Source organism: Lonchura striata, chromosome 3, assembly GCF_050655825.1.
Source record: "Lonchura striata isolate lonStrDom1 chromosome 3, ASM5065582v1, whole genome shotgun sequence".
Classification (NCBI taxonomy): Eukaryota; Metazoa; Chordata; class Aves; order Passeriformes; family Estrildidae; genus Lonchura; species Lonchura striata.
This window is the reverse complement of record NC_140705.1, coordinates 2,207,363-2,230,091: the sequence shown is the minus strand read 5'-3', so window position 1 is coordinate 2,230,091 and position 22,729 is coordinate 2,207,363. Positions and strand designations below refer to the sequence as shown.

Genomic DNA, 22,729 nt, shown 5'->3' with positions numbered 1-22,729 from the left:
GGCAAATTAAAGCAAATTTTGCCGAATTTTGCTCCTGTGAAAAGAAATCTCACCTGAATCCTACAAGGAATGATCCTGCAATATCCACGAAGTTTCTGCCCCAAATTAAACCCCAGAAATACTCAGGGGATAAAATGATGCATCTCCATGGAAAAGTCTCCAAAAAGGGTTTTTTGCAGAGCATCTGTCAGATCTATATCCCAGCAAAACCACGCACACACGTTGGATGGGAAAGAGAATTTGCATCTCTGGGCCTCAAAAATCAAGAATATTCCACAGAGAAATAATGCAAATGCGTTGTTTAGAATAATTCTAATAAAAGATTATGTTCTTTCTCCCCTCATGGTGGCTTTCCAGGCAGGCTGCACTGCCAGTCCAGGAGGCTGAGCTGTCTTTTGGTGGAAGTTAATTCAAAAATCAGCAGGTTGCTCCACGTGCATAAATAATTCAGGAGGGTTTTCCTCCTCTGTTCTCCACAAACTCTGCAGTGAAGTGGAATTGAGAGTAAAGTAGGTTTTAAGTTTAATAATAGGGAAAAAAATTTTTATTAAGTTATTATTGTAAAGGAAAAAACGAAAGGAAAAAGTACAAAAAAAAAGTATATAAAGATTAAAATGAAAACTTTGTAAATTTTTTTTTATTATCTGATTTTAATAAATTATAGTGAGATATAATTTGGACTTTAATTGGGTTTTTATTTTTTAAATAATTGATATTTAGCTTTTTGAGGGAGTAGAGTTTTTTTGTGTTATAGATTTTTTATTAAAATATAGTTTTATATTTTGTGTTTGTTTTTATGTTATATATGGTACTGTTTGGAGAAAAGTTTGTTATGGTGATTTTTTTTTTTATGTATAGTGTTTTTATTATTAATGTATGGATGGATAGACTGTTTTTAGGATTTTTTTTTTAAGGATGCTTTGTTAAGAGGGGAGAAAATAATAGTTTAGTTTTTTATTTTTTGGGATTATAGCTTTTTTATTTTTTTATTTCCCCTGGGGTCGAGGGTTTAAGAATAGAGATTTTTTTTTTTTTTTTTAGGATAGGGGGTATTACTATAATTTTTTTAACTTTTTTTTTGTTGTTTATTTTATTTTTGGTTTTTTTTTTTTTTTAGTTGTAGTAGGTTTTTTGATTTTGGAATTCTCTGGGAATTCCATCCCCACGCTCACAGGGAGGAATTTCTTCCTCATTTCTCTGCATTTCCTGGAGTTGGATCCATCCATCCCAATCCCAGCTGGGCAGCACCTCCCATTTAATTCTGTGCTTGCTCCAGCACATCTTCTCTCCTTCCTTCCCCTAGAACAGATATTTATTTCACAGTTTTTAACTCCAAACTGTTTTGTTTGTGAGGATCCTCAGGGTCTGGAGATTATTTCAGCCCATTTCCAACAGCAGAAAAGTCAATCTGCAGCGCTCAGCTCCCTTCCCATGCATTAATTGGGAAGACGTGGCCGGATTATGACATAATCCAGATTTTATTCAGGAAAAGCTGTAAATTTACCTGGAAGTCTGGGTGAAAAACCAGGAGTTTCTCTCCGTGTGCCCTGGGGCTCCACACAAACCCATCCTGTCCCGTGAGCGAGGCAAGGTGAGCTCTAGCTGAACCTCAGGAACAACTTCCCATATTTTGGTGTCTGCCGTGGAATTCTTCCAACGCGCCACCCGCACAGCTGGACACAAATAATGAAGAAGTGAGGTGGCTTCGGGGGAAAACTTCACTCTTTGCAAAGAGATTTGCCTTTTTTTTCATGATTATGATTCTACAGCGAGCCTGTAGCTCTGAGCAAACTGGATTTATTGGGATTTTATTTTTAATTTTTCAAAGAAATCGTCCATCCCACTATCAATTTATTTTACCCAGTCAAGGAATTACAAATGGGCCTCTCTATTCATCAGACAACAATGCAGAGCAGAAAATGTAAGACTGAGAATGCCTCAATTTACTGCAGCGGTTTAAATGAAAATTAATTTACACTTCTAAATAGAGGAATTAGGATAATTAGTGGGCGACTTCAATTTTTAACCATTTTTAAACTAGAAAACATGTGCGAACACAGCAGCTGTAAATTAAAATTTCAGATTCATCAGGCAACACTCTCCCTTCCATTCAGTGCTGAGTTAATGAGGTCACAGCTGAACGCTACAGGGGAGGACAGGGGCAAAGAAGTAATTAAAAATAATTGCAATTGTATCCCACTTTTCCACTGGCCAAACACAGCTGTTAGCCACCTCTGAGCAACCAATCCCGAAATCCTCACCAAAACCATCAAACTGAGCACAAACCCAAGCCCCTGAGTTGATTTTTCAGTTAATAATTCACCAGATAAACACTTTTGACAGGAACTCCCACAGTGCCCCCACTTAGTTGTTTCTGGGTTTTTTAGTGCTCTCAAAATAGATTCATTGAATATTTTGCCCTCAAAAGTCCAGGATTTTTCTCCCTGTTGAGGCCGGGGGTTTGTTCCCAGCTCTCTCTTGTACCACAGAGTTTTGGGGGAAAATCTCTGGAACATTCACAAGCAGGATGAAGCCAAACAATAATGGGATTAATAAAAACAGAGGGTGAAACCAGGGAAGGCAAAACGATTATGCAACTGCTCTGCAGAGGATAATTCTAAATTCTTTCCCAGTTAAACAGAATAAAGAAAAGCAACTATCTGTGGATGCTGTGGAAGAACCCCTTTGAAACTTTTTCCAAGAGTAAATGACCTAAAAATGCCAGGATGTGGGCGAGTCTGGAAGGGAGAATCGACACGGAATCAGTGGGATCGGACTGCAAAAGCAGGAAAGGCTGAAAACACACAAAAAAAATCCCTTTGATGTGTGGATAAAAGTGTCCACAAAGCTGGGAAGTGCAGGAGCAGAGGGATGGGGAGGCAGAGTGGGGAGGAGTGTCCGTGCATCCCTTAAAGCTCAGCTCTTCCCTCTCTTCCCAGCTCAAGGATCAGCACCGGCAGGCAGAGATTAAAAAATATTCCTTTAATCCGTTTCTTTCTGATGGATCAGCTCCCTCCGCGGGACATCCCAAAAAAAAAAGCCACGGACTCCTCCGAGTCCCCTCCGTGACCCCAGAACCTTTGAGGTAGCAAAGGTGACATTTTAAAAGCCTGGAAGTTTGTAATTCCCAGACAAAAGCGGCCTGCCTCCCGTGGTGCCAGGGAAAAGAAGCGGTGGATCTGGAGAATTGTCCTTTTTTGTGATGCCACTTCATGAAGGTTATTGTGAGGAACGAATTGCAAAGGAAGAGGAAAGAAAATGTCCACGAGGTTTGGAGGATGGATTCCCAAATAACTCCATTTTCTTGGGTGTGAGGTAAAGAAGAATTGGATCATCTGTCCTTCAAAAAGCCATGGAGAAAAACCCGTAGGCAAAGTGACTTTCCTGACCTTTAACACATTTATATCAAACCTTATAATTTAACACATTTGCAAAACATTCAGATGAGACTGCCATCCCACAGTATTTTTGTTTCCTTGCCTTTTTAATTTTTTTTTTCCTTCATTACTGACAACAAGCAGCAAACCTGAAATCCAAGGTCAAATTTTATAACCTCATTATCCTCTGCAGTTAAATCTCCGTGTTGCACCTGCACTGTGAGGGTTAAAAATGTGGAATATAAGGAGAGGGGAATGAATTCTCAGGAGCAGGGATTCAGCACTGGCTCTGCTGATGCTCAAGGACACGCAATTCACCCACTCCCCCGCCAAGACAGAATGCAGATAATTGACAATCTGATTGAGTCCTTATGGAGTGGAAAATATGTCATACATGTGAGTTTTTGGCGAGAAATGTTAAAAATGTGAGTGATGTTTTCGGAGCTGTGAGGGGGGAGAGGAAAACGAGTGGCTGAGCAGAGTTGTCTCCCTGAATTTATAGATTTATAAAGATGTTTCTCCTCACTCAGCGCCACGGACGTGCCAACTTTTGTCCTACAAATCAAAAAACAGGGAACATAAACAAGTTTACAAATTGACATCAACTTTCAGAAGGCAAATTTCGGGGTTTCCACACCGCCGCGCAGAGACGAACTACAAGGAGCCTTCCTCCCCTTGTTCAAATTCAAATCAAGCAGCCCTTTTGTGCTTCTCTTTTCAAATTTCCTTCCCCGTTTCCATGGGAACCCCCGGGCTGAGGAGCCTGGGATGGAGCAGGAGGCCAAGCTCAGCGAGGGCTGTGAAAAGGGGAGGGAGTCAAAGGGCAGAATTTGGCTCGGGAGGACCCAGATGCCAACCTTTGTCCCCCACAAAGAGGGGGCAACCATAGGAACAGCTCCGCGGGGCACGGGAGGAGCAGGGGGATCCCGGCCCAAAGGGCGAAACGGGAGCAAAACGGCAACAAAATGGGAACAAAATGGGAACAAAATGGGAAAGGTGTTGTTATAAACACGATGCCAGCACTTGCTCAAGTCTTAAAAATAAAACTCCAAGGGTTGAGCATCCAACTTTGTGCTGGTTCTGTGTGCAGTTAATTGCATCAAATTGGGTGATGGGAGATCACAGGGAAACTGGGAAGGAGCGATTCCCCAATCCAACAGGAGAATTTAATATTCTCCTGTGAAGATGCTGAATAATCCCCTGAAGGGCTCTGGAGGTGTTTTGTCAGCCTGGGAGCACTGCACCTCATCCATCCGCTCCATAAAACCAGAAATAGCTGCTCCATAAAAACAGAAATATGGCACGCTCTGATTATTGCACAAGCCCTGTAAAACCACTAACGACACAGAAAGGAAAACTTGTTGTGTCTTCAGCAGGAATGTAAAAGCAGCAGGTGGTTTATTGAAGATTTAAAAAAAAACCCCAAAACAAACCAAAGAAACAACAGCAAGTTCTTCACGCTGCCCTTAACCGCCGGTGATTTGTGTGGATGATGTTCTTTTGAATGTCATTTGGGGAGAAAATGGATAAATTTGGGGAATATCACAAATGTATCCCTCAACTGAGCATGGTTCTGGTGTTCCCAGAGTGAGGAGGACGTGGAATTGCTGGAGCAGCTCACAGCAAGGGCTGGAATTCCTGGAGAAGCTGTGGCTGCCCCTGGATCCCTGCAAGTGTCCAAGGAAAGGCTGGAGCAACCTGGGATTGTGGAAGGTATCCCAAATCCATAAAAACCACCTGAACTTCCTCTAAACTCACCAATGTCTCCCAAAACGAAGGAGGAAACTGCAGCCACGCCAGCAAGAAATATAAATATCTGTGACAGATGCTCCTTGGTGCTGAAGTTATTCCAGATTTATTCCCTGTCTTCTCCCTCTGGCGTGGCTTTCCCTCCGGATCCATCCTGTTACTGGAACCACCATCAGGCACCAGAAAAAGCAGGGAAAAGCCAATTTCCAGCATAAAAAGCACATCCCAGCCAAGCCACCCTGCTTTTAAGCAGCCAAGCATTATTTATTGCCTATTTTCTGCACAAAAAACCATACAAAGATGGGAAGGAATACCTGTGACCCCGCAATGGGTTGAGGGTGGTAAAAGCCAAAACAAACATTCCCGAAACGCTCCAGCAGCACGACATTCTCTAAATTTACATTTGCCAAGCTACAACAAGCAGACTGTGCAGCGCTTTTTTATTTAACTATTCCAAATAAATCCCTGCCTGTTCCACCTTTTCTAATAATTCCTCCTTAAGGCTGCACCAGCTGCTGCAGAAGGAGCCACAAGGCAGAGCCATCTGCCTCCCTGACCCCGAAAACATCCCCCTGTGAATACATCTTGATTAAGATGTGCAGCATTGACTTTCAGCTGAATCTTTACATAAAAGTCTTTTTTTTTTTTTTCCCCATGTTTGCACTAAGCCATTAAGGCTTAACTTGGTTCTCCCATTTCAGCTCGGATCAGAATTAATCTGGGATTCAAGCCAAGTGTGGACGTGGTGACAGAGCTCATCTCCAGTGTGCAAGCACTGGTTTGTCATTTTTAACAACGCCCCAAAGCCTTTATTCTATTTTCACCCCAAAACCTTTATTCTCCTCTTTTTTCCACACTCAGCATTTTAAAAACACTCACCTGGCATCTCGTTCTCATTAACAAACATAAAACACTAAATATCAAGATTTCCCGACTTATTCTTTGGGGAACATGTATTAGGCAAGGGGAAAAAAATTCAGGGTTTGCTTTAATATTTGGGCACTGGTGATCTCCCAGGCAGGAGTCTGACCCCTTGTGTGCTCTGTGTTTGTTCTAGAAGGAATTCTGGTTTTGGTGCTGGTGCTTTCAGGCTGCCTTTCCCTGGTTTCCTGGAGTGCAGGGATTGAAGGAACTTTATTTTATGTTCAGAGACTGCTCCAGGTGATGGTTCCACTCAGGAAGGATCCATCCCACCTGAAAATGGCCAACAGGGGCACCTCCCGCCATCCCAGGCTGCTCCAACCTGCCCTCGGACACTTCCAGGGATGGGACAGCCACAACTTCTCTGGGAATTCCCTGCCACCCTCACAGGGAGGGATTTCTTCCCAATATCCCAGCCAACTCTGCCCTCTGGCACTGGGAAGCCATTCCCTGTGTCTTCTCACCACCACATCCCCCAAACACAAAGCACAGAGCAGCAGCAGCCTGAAATTCCAGCATTTATTCCTGGGCATGATCCAAATCTTCCTCCAGCTCCCACCAAGCTCAGAGCAGGTCCATGGAACGCAGAGCCCACAGAGTTTTTATATCTGCAAAATTATCACCTCGCGTGGCTGCTGCTTCTGTCCAAGCAACCCAAATTCTTCACTGCTCATGGAATTTGCAAGGTTCACTCAGATTATCTCGGAGTCCACGGGATTTTCCTGTGAAAAGGATGCAGCTGGTGGCTCTGACACTTCACGAAGTTGTCAGATCATGCCCGTTTCTGTACAAAACCCGCTCGGGGTTTGCACAAAAACAGCTCTGGCCCTTCCCAGATTGTTCTTCCCCACTGAGGATTTCACCTGAGGACATTACCAGGAATTCCTGGAGCAGCAATTCCCGAGGATATTATCAGAAATTCCTGGAGATGCAATTCCTGAGGACATTACCAGGAATTCCTGGAGCAGCAGTTCCTGAGGACATTATCAAGAATTCCTGGAGCAGTTCCTGAGGTCATTACCCGGAATTCCTGGAGCGGCAATTCCTGAGGTCATTACCAGGAATTCCTGGAGCAGCAATTCCCGAGGATATTATCAGAAATTCCTGGAGATGCAATTCCTGGAGCAGCAATTCCTGAGGACATTACCAGGAATTCCTGGAGCAGTTCCTGAGGTCATTACCAGGAATTCCTGGAGCAGCAATTCCTGAGGATATTATCAAGAATTCCTGGAGCAGCAGTTCCTGAGGACATTATCAGGAATTCCTGGAGCAGCAATTCCTGAGGATATTATCAAGAATTCCTGGAGCAGCAGTTCCTGAGGACATTACCAGGAATTCCTGGAGCAGCAATTCCTGAGGACATTATCAGGAATTCCTAGAGCAGCAATTCCCCAGGACATTATCAGGAATTCCTGAGCTCTGCCCAATTCCAAAGCTTTGCTTTCACAATGAAACAAATCCCAAAGCTTCACGTGGCTGTTTCCAAGGTGAAAAATTCCAGCTGGAGGTGAGAGAATATAAAATGAATGAAACAGAAAGCTTTCATCAGCTGTGAGCCCTGTGATCCCCACAGCTCCATTGTTCTGAGGGGATCACAATCGCACGAGCTAACGAGAAAATTAATCCTTGATGCAAATTAGTGCCTAAAATCAGGCTGCTGACAAAACAGCAGCTGATTAAATCCCCCTTTTCCAGCAGCTTTATGCGCCTGTGCTTCCAGGAGTTTGGCAGGCAGAACTGAGCAACTCAGAAAGCCAAGGAGGAGTGTGAAATTTGGGATGTGGTGAACAGGGAAGGCAGAAGAAGAAAAGGAATAAAGGTGGAATTAAAGAAATTAAGGATTTCCCACTCTACATCCTCCCCACCCTTGGTGATTATTAGGAAAGAAACACCTCTAAATGAGCCACTTAATACCTGACCTACCCCTGCTGGAAAAATTCCTTTTATCCCAGATGTTGAGACTGGGCTGGGAATAAATACAGCCATGCCTTCTGTTGGTGCTATTTTAAACACACCCTGGTTCTTTCCTAATTAAAAAAAAGGTGAAAAAATGGACTAAGACTCCAAAGGTGACAAAAACAGGGCTGGCAGGGGCACACAGACCTTGCAGGTCAGTGGAATTGTCCTCTGTGAGCACCAAAACACACAAGAACAACTAAATCCAAAACAATCAAATGTCCTCACATCTGTGATTGGATATTCTGTGGCAAATTCATTACTAAATATTCCAAAAATCTGTGACTGGGGGGATTATTTCAATCAATGTCCTGCTTCCCTGGAGGGGTCACACACGAGTGGACTTTGTGCTTTTCCACCTTTGTCCTTCATGCTGCAAACCCCAAATTTCGGGATAACCCAATTCCTCCATTCCCCCCTTTTCCATCTCCCGGCCAACGCAGCTGCATCCCTGAGTCCTTATTTTAGAGGGAAAATGGGAATGGAAGGCAGAGGAAGAGCCATTATCTTCCTGGTTATATGGTGAGTGCATCAGTTCCTTTTTGGGGCCTTTGAGCTCCAGTTTAATCCCAAAAGAAAACTCAGCTCCAGCCCTCAGCCACGTCCACCTGCTGTCCTTAAAGCCACTCTGATCCCCACCATAATTCGTGGGATCCCATCAAAACCAGGCTGAGGGAAAAGAGGTGGTGACAGCTGATTGAATTCCAAAAGCTTGGCCGCCATCAAATTAAAACTGCTTCTCTTTATTGGTGACAGAAGCTGTTGTTGAGTGGCCACAGGCTCCAACAGGCCACCAAATTCCACGTTTTTCTGACCAAAACGTTCGCCCACAAAAACTGCGTTTAGGCTGATAAACCCCACGTGTCAGCAAATCCTTCAAGGCTGAAGGAATTATGAAGTGGAGGAGGGACAGGAGATGATAATAATAATAATAATAATCATCATCATCATCATCATCATCCAAAAGGAGCAGTAATAACCCAAAGAGATGGGAAAACAAGGTCAGCTCCCTTGGGGGGGAGAGGGATAATTTGACTTTTGCACCAGCTCAGGATTTATGGAACACACGGAGCTGTGGGAGGAGCATCCTCGGGAGGGAATATCTGGGAGGGAAGTTCTGGGAGGGAATGTCTGGAAGGGAATGTCAGGGAATATCTGGGAGGGAAGTTTTGGGGGGAATGTCTGGAAGGGAATGTCAGGGAATATCTGGGAGGGAATGTCTGGGAAGGGAATGTCTGGGAAGGGAATGTCTGGGAAGGGAATGTCTGGGAATGTCTGGGAATGTCTGGGAAGGGAATGTCTGGGAATGTCTGGGAATGTCTGGGAAGGGAATGTCTGGGAATGTCTGGGAATGTCTGGGAAGGGAATGTCTGGGAAGGGAATGTCTGGGAAGGGAATGTCTGGGAATGTCTGGGAACGGAATGTCTGGGAAGGGAATGTCTGGGAAGAGAATGTCTGGGAAGGGAATGTCTGGAAGGGAATGTCTGGGAAGGGAATGTCTGGGAAGAGAATGTCTGGGAAGAGAATGTCTGGGAAGAGAATGTCTGGGAAGGGAATGTCTGGGAAGAGAATGTCTGGGAAGAGAATGTCTGGGAAGAGAATGTCTGGGAAGAGAATGTCTGGGAAGAGAATGTCTGGAAGGGAATGTCTGGGAAGGGAATGTCTGGGAATATCTGGGAGGGAAGATCTGGGAATTTTGACCAGCACTGCTAAAAGCAGCTATTCCTGATGGATATTTCCCAAAAGCAGCCTGGCAGCAGGTGACAGAAAATGTCACGCTGGGTGTGGGAGAGCCACGAGGGAAGGAGCAGTGACCCTCTGGAATCCCTGGACAGCTCCCAGCTCATCCCAGGAATTCCAGAGGAGCTGGGAAATTCCTGCCCTGGACAGCAGCTCCTCCTCACCGGGGACTCACCGCTCCTTTATCAGCAGAGGCAAAATAAATCTCATTTATTTCATTCTCTGCCACAGCCAGGCTGGATTGGGGTTTGTCCTCTGCCAAAAGCATCGAGATCCTTGTGGATATTTGGGAATAAAATAATGCTCCGAGGAGCAAAATAATGCTGTCCAATCCTCCTGGATAAAAGCACGGAGCTGAAGGAATTCTCTTCCCCAGGAGTGAAAACAGGAGCAGGAGCTGATTCCAGCAGCAGAGGGACTCTGGTGGAATATTCCATATTCAGGAGGCTGAAAAAGGGGAGATTTAGAGGGGATTTGGGAAAAAATCCTTCCCTGGGAAAGGAGGGAGGCTGTGGAAGAGAATTCCCAGAGGATTTGTGGCTGTCCCATCCCTGGAAGTGTCCAAGGGAGGTGGGAACTGGATGAGCTTTAATGTTTCCTTTATCCCAAACTTTTCTGGGATTCCCTGATTCTGCTGATTTCTCTAACCTGACTATGTCACTTTAATATAATTATGGAGGAATTACATCAGCTTGAAGTCTCAAAAAAGCAACTTAAGTGATTTTTTTTTTCAAGAGATAATAAATAAGTTTTTAGGCAATCAGCAGTATTGGAAGATAAATCCACTGAATTTATTAATGGCAATGTCTTAACAATAATTCTCGTTTTTGCTTCACCTCTGCTCTGTTTTATTGCACATTTTTCAGTACAAACCAGCTGAATTTCTTTTTTTTTTTTTAATCAGGAATTGCTGTGAAAAAGAGGTTCTGGAAACCTCTTTACACAAAATGAATCCCCCTGATTCTGTTTCTACATTATTTTATGTTCACAGCAACCAGGGAGGGGACTTGGAGGCCAGAGATGTTCCCAGAAAATCCACAATGCAACGTGAATATTTCACAGCCCAGCATCTGAGTGCTCCACAATGAAATAACACCTAAAAAGCCAAATAATAAAAATATTCCCTCTTTTTAAATCTACATTAAAGTGTAATCTAAGTTAACGCAAGGAATGGGAACATATTTATGAAAAGCTGTGGGTTTTCAGTCCTTTTTTTGCTTCCCAAAGCTCAGAATTGAGAGAATTGAATCTTGATGAAAATTTGTTTTCCTCACAGCATTCACCTTCACTCGGAAGTGGCCCATGATCCCTCCCCAGCCTGGAATTACCGCCTTAAAAGCTGATTTTTTTTTGGCAAAAAGGGAGTGTTAAACACACCCACGCATGAATGGCTTTGGTGTGAACTGCAGCCTTTTGTGCCAGGTAATTTCTGCTTTTAAATCGAGTTTTTGCACCGCAGAAACCACGCTGAGCCTTCCTCAGTTCCCCCCTTTTCCACGGCAAAAAGCTCCCACAAAAATCGGGATAATTGCACCAGGATCGTTCTGGCTCCACGGAATTATTCCTTTCAGCAAATGGGTTTTAAATAAAAATTATGTTTCTGACAGTTGGCTGAAAGCAACGAAAAGGCTGGAAAAAATGAGCAGGATGTTGGCTGTTATCGGGGGAAAAATGGGATTTTAAATCATTAATGGTGTGATGTGCCCTGGACAAGGTGGGGAAAAAAAAAAAAAAAAAGGGAGAGGGGAAGGGAATTTAAATTATCCCAGGAATGAAGGAGCAGAATTGCAGGAAGGAGAGGCAGCACTTGGAGAAGGACACTGCAGGGAGAGCTGGAAGGATTCCATCCGGAGAGGGAAAAACTGAGTCTCCCAAAACCTCAGCAGGGTTTGGCAACAGCACAGTCAGAGGGGAACTGAAGGAAAGCAGGGAAAAAAATGGTTAAAATAGGTTGGGAATAAATAAATAAATGAAATTCCTGAGCTGCAGCATGGTTTGGGTGGAAGGGCCCTTAAATCCCATCCCGGTCCAGCCCCTCCTGGGACACTCCGGAGCCTCTGGGAATTCTGCAACAAAATTCACTAATTTCGCTCCAGTTCACAACAAAATTCACTCCTTTTGTTCTATTTCACCAAAAAATTCAGTCCTTTTGCTTGATTTCACCACAAAATTCAGTCCTTTTGCTCGATTTCACCAGAAAATTCACCCCTTTTGCTCTGTTTTGCAATGAAAATCACTAATTTAGCTCGATTTCACCAGAAAATTCACTCCTTTTGCTCTGTTTTGCAATGAAAATCACTAATTTAGCTCGATTTCACCAGAAAATTCACTCCTTTTCCTCTGTTTTACAATAAAATTCACCCATTGTGCTCAATTTCACAACAAAATTTACTCCTTTTGCTCTGTTTTGCAATAAAAATCACTAATTTCACTCTATTTCACCACAAAATTCACCCCTTTTGCTCTGTTTTGCAATGAAAATCACTAATTTCACTCTATTTCACCACAAAATTCACCCCTTTTGCTCGATTTCACCACAAAATTCACTCCTTTTGCTCTGTTTTGCAATAAAAATCACTCATTTCACTCTATTTCACAAAAAAAATCACTCCTTTTGCTCCGTTTTACAATAAAAAACACTCATTTTGCATGATTTCACCACAAAATTCACTCCTTTTGCTCCGTTTTACAATAAAAATCACTCATTTTGCTCTATTTCACCACAAAATTCACTCCTTTTGCTCTGTTTTACAATAAAAATCACTAATTTTGCTCTATTTCACCACAAAATTCACCCCTTTTGCTCTGTTTTACAATAAAAATCACTGATTTGGCTCTATTTCACCACAAAATTCACTCTTTTTCCTGTTTTACAATAAAATTCGTTCATTTTCCTCAATTTCACCATGAAATTCACCCCTTTTGCTCCGTTTTACAATAGAAATCACTAATTTTGCTCTATTTCACCACAAAAATCACTCATTTTCCTTGATTTCACCACAAAATTCACTCCTTTTCCTGTTTTACAATAAAATTCACTCACTTTGCTTGATTTCACCACAAAATTCACTCATTTTCCTGTTTTAAAAAAAAAATCCGTTCCTTTTCCTCTGTTTTACAACAAAATTCACTCATTTTGTTCTATTTCACAAGAAAATTCACTCCTTTTGCTTGATTTCACAACAAAATTCACTCCTTTTGCTTGATTTCACCATGAAATTCACTCCTTTTGCTCTGTTTTACAATAAAATTCCAAAATTCACTCATTTTTCTTGATTTCTCCCCAAAATTCACTCCTTTTGCTCCATGTCCAGGATAATCAGAACCTGCAGACCCAAAGGAGCTCCTGCAATCCAAGGCCTCAGTTTCTCCAAAGAAATTTTTTGGGAAAGAACCTCAATTTTTAAAAACATTAAAAAACATTTAACCCCAAACCCTTCTACACACAAACCACACAAAGCCAAAGCTTTCTATTATTCGACAAGAACAATGAAATTCAGGTTTTGTGCTGTCAGGAAGAGCATTCCAAGATGAAAAAACAACATTATTCTTTTATTTCTCCCAGATTTACCCACAAGGTACTTTAAAAAATACAAATAAACCAAACCTGCACAAACCCCTCATGGAATTGTGCACAGGTTGAGAGCAAGAACTTGATTAATATTCTGAATTTTCATTCATTTTGGTCTTATCGAAGAATACCTTAAAATTCTGAATTTCCTTTGTTTTTTTAGTTTTATCACAGAATATCTTAATATTCTGAATTTCCATTCTTTTTAGTCCTATCAAAGAATACCTTAATATTCTGGATTTCCTTTTAGTTTTATCACAGAATACTTTAATATTCTGAATTTCCATTCTTTTCAGTCCTATCAAAGAATACCTTAATATTCTGGATTTCCTTTTAGTTTTATCACAGAATAATATTCTGAATTTCCATTATTTTTAGTCCTATCAAAGAATACCTTAATATTCTGGATTTCCATTCATTTTAATCCTATCAAAGAATACCTTAATATTCTGAATTTCCTTTTTTTTTTTTTAGTTTTATCACAGAATACTTTAATACTCTGAATTTCCATTCATTTTAGTCTTACCACATCATATCTTAATATTCCGAATTTCCATTATTTTTAGCCCTATCAAAGAATATCTTAATATTCTGAATTTCCATTCATTTTAGTCTTACCACAGAATATCTTAGTATTTTGAATTTCCATTATTTTTAGTCCTATCAAAGAATACCTTAATATTCTGAATTTCCTTTTTTTGTAGTTTTATCACAGAATACTTTAATATTCTGAATTTCCATTCTTTTTTCTCTCATCACAGAAATCTTAATATTCTGAATTTCCTTTTTTTTTTTAGTTTTATCATAGAATACCTTAATATTCTGAATTTCCATTCTTTTTAGTCTCATCACAGAACACCAAATGAGGAAACTCCTTGAGTAGGATGGAAAATTGACTGGAAAAGTCTTGTTTAAATCAGACTTTGGGTATTTAAAATAAGCATTCCCCACTCAGTGATATTCAATTAGACAGCACCTGTAGTAATGGAATATTTTGACTATTAAAATATGATATTTGGGGTTATATTTGAATTATTCATCACCTTAATTTTTTTTTCCTTCTCCTTTTGGATTCTGTTATCAATTATTGGTGAAATCATTGACATTATTATTATTATTATTAAAGGCCGAAATTCAATCTATTGGTGAAATCATTGACATTATTATTATTAAAGGCCAAAATTCAATATATTGGTGAAATCATTGACATTATTATTATTATTAAAGGCCGAAATTCAATATATAAAGACACATTTATGAAAATAACAAATATATATTATTATTATTCTGTTTTTACTGGTGAAACCACTGACATTATTATTAAAGGCCGAAATTCAATCTATTGGTGAAATCATTGACATTATTATTATCAAAGGCCGAAATTCAATCTATTGGTGAAATCATTGACATTATTATTATTATTAAAGGCCGAAATTCAATATATTGGTGAAACCATTGTCATTATTATTATTATTAAAGGCCGAAATTCAATCTATTGGTGAAACCATTGACATTATTATTAAAGGCCGAAATTCAATCTATTGGTGAAATCATTGACATTATTATTATTATTATTATTATCAAAGGCCGAAATTCAATCTATTGGTGAAATCATTGACATTATTATTATTATTAAAGGCCGAAATTCAATCTATTGGTGACATCATTGACATTATTATTATTATTAAAGGCCGAAATTCAATCTATTGGTGAAATCATTGACATTATTATTATGATTAAAGGCCGAAATTCAATCTATTGGTGACATCATTGACATTATCATTATTAAAGGCCAAAATTCAATCTATTGGTGAAATCATTGACATTATTATTATTAAAGGCCGAAATTCAATCTATTGGTGAAATCATTGACATTATTATTATGATTAAAGGCCAAAATTCAATATATAAAGACACATTTATGAAAATAACAAATATATATTATTATTATTCTGTTTTTACTGGTGAAATCATTGACATTATCATTATTAAAGGCCGAAATTCAATCTATTGGTGAAATCATTGACATTATTATTATTATCAAAGGCCGAAATTCAATCTATTGGTGAAATCATTGACATTATTATTATTATCAAAGGCCGAAATTCAATCTATTGGTGAAATCATTGACATTATTATTATGATTAAAGGCCGAAATTCAATATATAAAGACGTATTTAAGAAAATAACAAATACATATTAATAAGAACAGATTACAAGGGAATAGTAATGAAAATAAATCAATTTTTACGGTTTACCTCCATGGCCAGAGCCGCAGTGTGCTGGTCGTAGTGGTTGAGGAGGTTGGGCATGAAGGTGGAGTTGTAGGGCAGGTCCTGGCACATCCTGAGGATGATGGGCTCGCAGGAGAAGAGGCTGTGCCCCGCTGTGGGGGTCACGCAGCCCCCCAAAATCCAGAGGCAGCAGAGCAGCCAGCCCACAGCCATCCTTCCCCCCCGGAGGCTCCTCACGGATCCCAAATTTTCACCACAATTCCGTCAGCCTTCGCTCCAGGCTCCTCCCAGCTGGAAGAGTTTCTGTGTTCAGCATCCTCAGCTCGGTCCAGGCAGGTTCCAGGTGGAATTTTCCTCTTTTTTTGCCCCTTCTCAGTCCTCTGGTGTGAATTAAATCTTGAGTTTTCACCCACATTCCCACACTGTGGAGCCCATGGTGACAGGGCAGCGCTCCAGGGGTTTCCTGAGTTTTTCTTCCTTTTTTTCTCCTGGAAAACCTGGAGCACAAAAGACAGCAGAGAGAACACACTGAGATACCTGGGAATCCATGAAAATATTTTATATTTTACCTCTCAGCTCCTAAGCTGGCAGACAAACTGCTTCAAGTTTTCCTACGAGGTCCTTCTGCAGGTTTTAATCCTGATTTTTTTTTTTTAAATTTCTGGAGGAATTGAACGGAAGGCAGAAAAATCCAACGGGAGAAAAGCACCCAAAAAATGGTGAAAAGGTGGGGGTCAGAGCGATTAGGATATTTTTAGCAAGGCCCACAGTGAAACCAGGCTGTTTGTGACTCACTCACACCGACAGCATCTCGGTGCTCCTGAGGAATAATTATAAAACAAAAACACAAATCCAGTCACCAGCACCACCAACCCCACAAGTCCCAGCTCGCCCCACTGGCCTGCCCAGGGAGGTTTGGCTAGCTGGGCTCACATGTGGCATTTTAATCTGCTTTTTTTTTTTTTGGTGGCGTTGTTGTGCCAAACCCGTTTTAATTGCACACGTCCATCCTCCTCTCCATTCGCAGAGCCCCAAGAGTGCAAAACAAAAAAAAAGCACATTTTTAACAATCATTTTGTCTTGCAACGGTAAAACTTGCAAAATCCAGTCTCTAAGTAGATGCTTTAAAGTGAATTATTGTTAAGGAAGTAACAGAAATTTAGAAAACCCCAAATATTCCATCAGGATTCCCAAAAGCAAGCAACCACAGATCTGAACAGATTCCCAATCTTGAGAGAACAGAGTTTTTCCTTGGAAAAAGCTTTTCCTTTCTGCCTGTAGTGAGAGATAGGAAGAATTTAATTTCCAGACATGCTTATTTTTATTTACACAGGCCCATTTTATGGTCAGAAAAACGAAGGTTTTAAACCCTCAGTGCAGTTTGTGGGTTGGACTGGATAATTTCGTGGGGTTCCTTCCAACCTAAACAATTCTGGGCTTTTCTGTGAGAGGGGAAAGGGTTTGGCTGGAGCTTTTTGGAGGCAGGCTGGTTAAAAACAAACATGCAAAAAGGAGGGGAAAAAATAAAAAAAAGACCAAGCTGCTAAAGATAACCACGTTAAATTCAGTTTATTGACAGATTTGCTTCTTCCTCTCACAGGGGAAGTCGTGGCTGAGGCAGCACTGAAATAAGGGAGAAAATAGAAATTGGAGAAGCTCCAAAGACAGGAAAAACAAACCATGAGCCAAAAAAAAAAAAAAAATAAGGAAAAACAGAACTACCTACACACCTGGAGTGGTAGAACAGAGCTCAAATCTCAGCTCCTGTTCTGAAGGAAATGGTGCTGGGAGGAGTCAGCACATGGAGTTTAAAGAGATCCAAACCAAGCAGAACATTTAACAAATGTTCTGTGCAACCAGCCCTGGTTTTAGGCCAGTTTCAAGATGATGTGAGCTTGAAAAGTTGTGTCCCTGTGAGTGAAAAAATGTAATTTTTCAGGTGGATTATACAGCAATTTGGCAGCTCTGGGAAGAAAGGAGGAGCTGAACTTCCCCACCTGCCCAGGGAGCATCACCAGCCTGGAGCTTTCCTGACATCCCCAAGTCCTGAGCAGGAGTTACAGGCAGATAAAAGCAATTCCTGCTCTGTTTTGGGAAGTTCCCTGGCAGAAAGTTTGGGAAGAAGTGGCCCCTTCCAACCCAAACCAGTGTGTGATCCCATGTGGGACAAGGGGCTTGATCGCCCTTGGAATCCATTCCCTTGGGTTTAACAACAGCTCCCCAAAATTCAAAAGAAAATTTTAAAAAAGCTTTTTGAGTTTGTTGGCATCTCTAGAACCCTGGAATCACAATTTCACTATTTTCCTTTCGTTTCTCCTCAATTAACTCCAAAGGATTCTATTCTCTAGTTTGAGGGAGGTCACCTTGCAGAGTGGATGAGCAAGGGAATTTTTTATTGCTCACTCTAATTGAGGTGTGATCACAGTGATCTGTAAAAAAACCTTCCCAAAAAAGGTTCAGAAGCAACCTAAAATGAACTGTGCTCGCACCACTTAAAGTCTGCACCACAAAAACTGGGCAAATCCAGGTCAGGATGTGGAGTTTTGGGAAAAAGTCCAAGAATGCTCCATGGAATTCATATTAATGACACACAAAACAGCAGGATCCAAACACATCCACCTCTCCTCTGCCTTCCCCACAAGAAATCATGCAAAAACAAAGATTCAATGAGCTACAAAGGAAAAAAAAAAGTTTTAACTATGCAAAAAGCAGAAAAAAATATCATATTTAAGATAACCATTTGAGTATCATAAATAAAATTAAGGATGTATTAGGAGGAGGGGAAGCGCAGCAAAATGGACAACCTGGCCCTGGGAAAACTGAAATAATTCCGGGTGAAAAGGAGCAAAAAGAGAAGGATTCCATTGCGAAAGGAGCCACAGCAGCCCGTGGGTGATGCGTTAATTGGTGCTGTAATCAGCAACCCTCAGTGTCAGGAGAGCTCCTCGCCACAGATCCAGTTTGTGCACTCTTTGTTAAGCCTCTGCAGAGGAGATTTTGTGGTTATTTTTGTATGTACAGAAAAACAAAACACTTTCGACGACACCAGGGATGAAAGGAGGAGAGGAGGCCTCCCCTGCCACCACTGGAAATGAAACGCAGGCAAAAGGAGCAGTTTGTTCCTGTGGTTGTGGATTTTTACATTATTTATCAGCAGGAGAAGCCCATCCCATTCTTGCTGGAAAGGATTAATTAAGACATGCACATACAATTATTATAAAGAGTGAAAATCATGAGGAGAAAGGGTTGATTCCCACAAGGAGTTGTTTTTTTTTCCCCAAAAACTAAATTTCCAAGGCCCTCAGGGAGCAATCAGGAAAAAGAAAAGCTCATCAGGCTTTAGAATGAAAGGATGGGATTAATTCCCAGTTGTCTATCCCAGAGAAATGGGGAGATAAAACAACGAACCAGTGGAAAATGTCCTCTCAGCCATTCCCCACCCGATTCCGACCCTGGAGAAAGGAGAGGAACTCATTCATTGCACTTCCCCAACCCTTTCCCACCCACAAAAGGAGAAGAAATCAATTCTCCCGACTCCATTCTAATGAATTACTCAGTGGGAAAGCAGCCCCAGCGCTGTCCCGCTCCTGCACCACACCATAATCCCCCACATCCCTTATTTCAAGGAGGAGCACAGAGGGAGGATGGAAAGGCAGAAAGAACCCAATCCTTTTCCAGGAAGGAATCCATGGAAAGGCAGAAACAACCCAATCCTTTTCCAGGTTTGTCACAGAATCCATGGAAAGGCAGAAACAACCCAAGCATTTCCCACGTTTGTCACGGAATCCATGGAAAGGCAGAAACAACCCCAATCCTTTTCCATGTTTGTCACGGAATCCATGGAAAGGCAGAAACAACCCCAATCCTTTTCCAGGAAGGAATCCATGGAAAGGCAGAAACAACCCAATCCTTTTCCAGGAAGGAATCCATGGAAAGGCAGAAACAACCCAATCCTTTTCCAGGAAGGAATCCATGGAAAGGCAGAAACAACCCAAGCGTTTTCAGGTTTGTCACGGAATCCATGGAAAGGCAGAAACAACCCCAATCCTTTTCCATGTTTGTCACGGAATCCATGGAAAGGCAGAAACAACCCAATCCTTTCCCATGTTTGTCACGGGATCGTGGAATAGCTCCTCTAACCCCAAACCCCGCAGCACGGGCAGGGATGGAGGGACAGGTTTGTCACGGCGTGCCCGGAGAAATCCGGCGAGCGCAGGGACAGCGCCGGCACCCCCGAGCCCTCAGCAAAGAGCCGTGAGGATCCGGTATCACCGAATCTTCAGCACAGAGCCGTGAGACTCCGGCACCCCCGAATCTTCAGCAAAGAGCCGTGAGGCTCCCCCGAATCTTCAGCACAGAGCGGCGAGGCTCCGGCACCCCCGAGCCCTCAGCACAGAGCGGCGAGGCTCCGGCACCCCCGAATCTTCAGCACAGAGCCGTGAGGCTCCGGCACCCCCGAGCCCTCAGCACAGAGCGGCGAGGCTCCGGCACCCCCGAATCTTCAGCACAGAGCCGTGAGGCTCCCCCGAATCTTCAGCAAAGAGCCGTGAGACTCCGGCACCCCCGAGCCCTCAGCACAGAGCGACGAGGCTCCGGCACCCCCGAGCCCTCAGTGAGGCTCCGGCACCCCCGAGCCCTCAGCAAAGAGCGGTGAGGCTCCGCCATCCCCCGAACCCTCAGGGAGGCTCCGGCACCCCCGAGCCCTCAGCAAAGAGCGGTGAGGCTCCGCCATCCCCCGAGCCCTCAGCACAGGGCGACGAGGCTCCGGTACCCCCCAGCCCTCAGCGAGGCTCCGGCACCCCCGAGCCCTCAGCAAAGAGCGGTGAGGCTCCGCCATACCCCCGAGCCCTCAGTAAGGCTCCGGTATCACCGAGCCCTCAGCGAGGCTCCGCCATCCCCCGAGCCCTCAGCGAGACTCCGCCATCCCCGAGCCCTCAGTGAGGGGCGGTGAGGCTCCGCCATACCCCCGAGCCCTCAGTAAGGCTCCGCCATCCCCCGAGCCCTCAGCGAGGCTCCGGCACCCCCCAGCCCTCAGTGAGGGGCGGTGAGGCTCCCGCATTCCCTCCCGGGGCCGCCGCGCCGCCCTACGGCACGGGGAACCCTCAGCGCCAGCATCCCCTCACGGGGAGCGGGTCCGGCCCGTTCCCGGCGCTCAGGGCCGGCATCCCCCCGCCTGCGCTGCCGGCCGCAGGGCGCTGCGTGGCCCCGCCGTGTCCCCGTTACCTCCCCGATCCCTCCGTGTCCCCATTACCTCCCCGGCCCCGCCGTGTCCCCGTTATTACCTGCCCGGCCCCGCCGTGTCCCCGTTATTACCGGCGCGGCTCCCGCCGCCCTCACGCTCCTGCGCGCGCTCCTCGGGCGGCGGCGCCCGGCCACGCCCCTCTCGAGGCCACGCCCCCGCGCCACCTCGCCCCGCCCACTCCTCACCACCCAGCCAATCAGAGCGCGCCGGGCTGGTTGCTAGGTAGATCGGAGCCCCCGGCCGCTCTAACCCCGCTGGGGGGGCTCTGATTGGCTGGAGCCCCCCGGCGTTGCCATAGCGACAGGATGCGGACGGGCGGGAGCAGGAGGCGGGAGCTGATTGGCTGGCGCCGGGGGTTGCCATGGCGACGGGATGCGGAAGTGGGGGGGGAGGAGGAAGAGGAGGAGGAGGCGGCGTCCGCAGGCGGGAGGAGGAAGGTGAGGGGACACGGGGGGACACGGGGGGACACGGGGGGACACGGGGGGACACGGGGGGACCCCCGGGAGGGCGTGGGGAGGCGGTGTGGCCGCGGAGCGGCACGGGCGGACGCATCTCCGGGGACACCGGGGGTGTGGAGCGTCGTCCCGGGGGCAGAACGGCGGCGGGGGTGCCGAATGCGCTGGGAGGTGGCACAAGCTCCGTGGGGAAGGCGGAGGGGATGAGGGGCTCGGGGTGCCGGGAGGAAGGTCGGGAACCGGCGGTGGAAGGACATTGAGGGGCTGGAGCGTGTCCAGGGATGGGAACGGAGCTGGGGAAGGGGCTGGAGCAGCAGGAGGGGCTGAGGGAGCTGGGAAGGGGCTCAGCCTGGAGAAAAGGAGGCTCAGGGGGAATTTCTGGCTCTGCACAACTCCTGACAGGAGGGGACAGTCGGGGTGGGGTCAGGCTCTGCTCCGGGGAACAGGGATGAGAGGGAACAGCCCCCAGCCGTGCCAAGGCACGCTCAGCTCGGATATTTGGGTGGCCAAGCGTTGGAGCAGCTTGGAATCCTTCCCCATCCCTGGAAATGTCCCAAAGCACGAGGATGTGGCGCTTGGGGACGTGGATCGCTTTGTGGTTTCGGTCGCTGACCGCGGCGGGTTTCCCCAGCCTGAACAATCCCCGGTGCCAGCGATGTCCCCAGTGCTGGGGGATCGTGCGACCAAAAATCTCAGGGAATGCTTGGAAAACACGCTGGAATCCTTGGGAAAATCCCAGCCTGGCTGGATTCTTGATTCTTGACTATTGATTATTGATTATTGATTATTAATTATTGATTATTGACTATTGATTATTGATTATTGATTTTAAATTATTGATTTCAGCCCCAGGCCCTTCCCCATCCACCCTCTGCCCTGCCGGTTCTTCCTGCTGCTGCTTAACTCCTTTCTCCCATCGCTGCGCTCTTTATTCTGATATTACAATTTCCAATTAAAATTACTCTCCTCCTCCTCCTTTAACTTGAGCTTGATTCCTCAAGTTAAATTCCAAAATCGGTTAAATTCTAAAATTTTTTAAAGTTTATTCCCAGCCGAACTCCTCTACTGCCACGTGGATTGATGGGCTCCGTGCGCCACAAGGGTTTCATTTCTGCAGAGACGCTGTCAAAAACCAGGAAAATGATAATAAAATGATCAGCATAAACTAGATTTCTGCTAGAAATAATAAATTTAAGCAGAGATTAACCCAGCTAAAGGAAATTATTCCAACGCCCCTGGTTAATGGGATGTGCTCATTATGGATATACCTGCCACCTGCTCCTACATTTCATATTTTTTTACAATGAAAATTGATGTTTGGAATTTTTTTTTGGCGTTTTGTTTCGATATCTTTTCCTCTTTGGGCGAGGAACCAACATTTTCCTGATGTTTATTTGTTAACTTCCCCTCCTGCCTCTTTGCTGCTGGAATATTTTGGGATCACCTGAGCCCAATTCCATCAAATTCCTGTTGGGAAGAAGGAG

General features: G+C 44.1%; 2 protein-coding genes across 21 annotated transcripts in view; one reads left to right on the top strand and one right to left on the bottom strand.

Moving 5' to 3' along the window:
• The window catches only part of FZD3 (frizzled class receptor 3), a 59,540-nt gene extending 38,561 nt beyond the window's left edge, over positions 1-20,979 (bottom strand). For 2 of the 4 annotated variants that reach the window (XM_085574333.1, XM_085574334.1), the window contains exon 1: positions 15,573-15,712. Coding sequence is in view for 2 of the 4 variants with exons in the window: in XM_077782484.2 (XP_077638610.2) it covers positions 15,573-15,761 (189 nt within the window). In the remaining 2 variants the exon portion in view is untranslated. Of the gene's footprint in view, positions 1-15,572; positions 16,046-20,799 lie in introns of those variants that run through there. The other 2 variants (XM_077782484.2, XM_085574331.1) reach the window with 2 other exon arrangements.
• A 120-nt stretch (positions 20,980-21,099) lies between these two features.
• The window catches only part of FBXO16 (F-box protein 16), a 51,553-nt gene continuing 49,923 nt past the window's right edge, over positions 21,100-22,729 (top strand). For all 17 annotated transcript variants that reach the window (XR_014953509.1, XR_014953510.1, XM_085574321.1 and 14 more), the window contains exon 1: positions 21,100-21,227. Coding sequence is in view for 15 of the 17 variants with exons in the window: in XM_085574321.1 (XP_085430447.1) it covers positions 21,152-21,227 (76 nt within the window). In the remaining 2 variants the exon portion in view is untranslated. The remainder of the gene's footprint in view (positions 21,228-22,729) is intronic.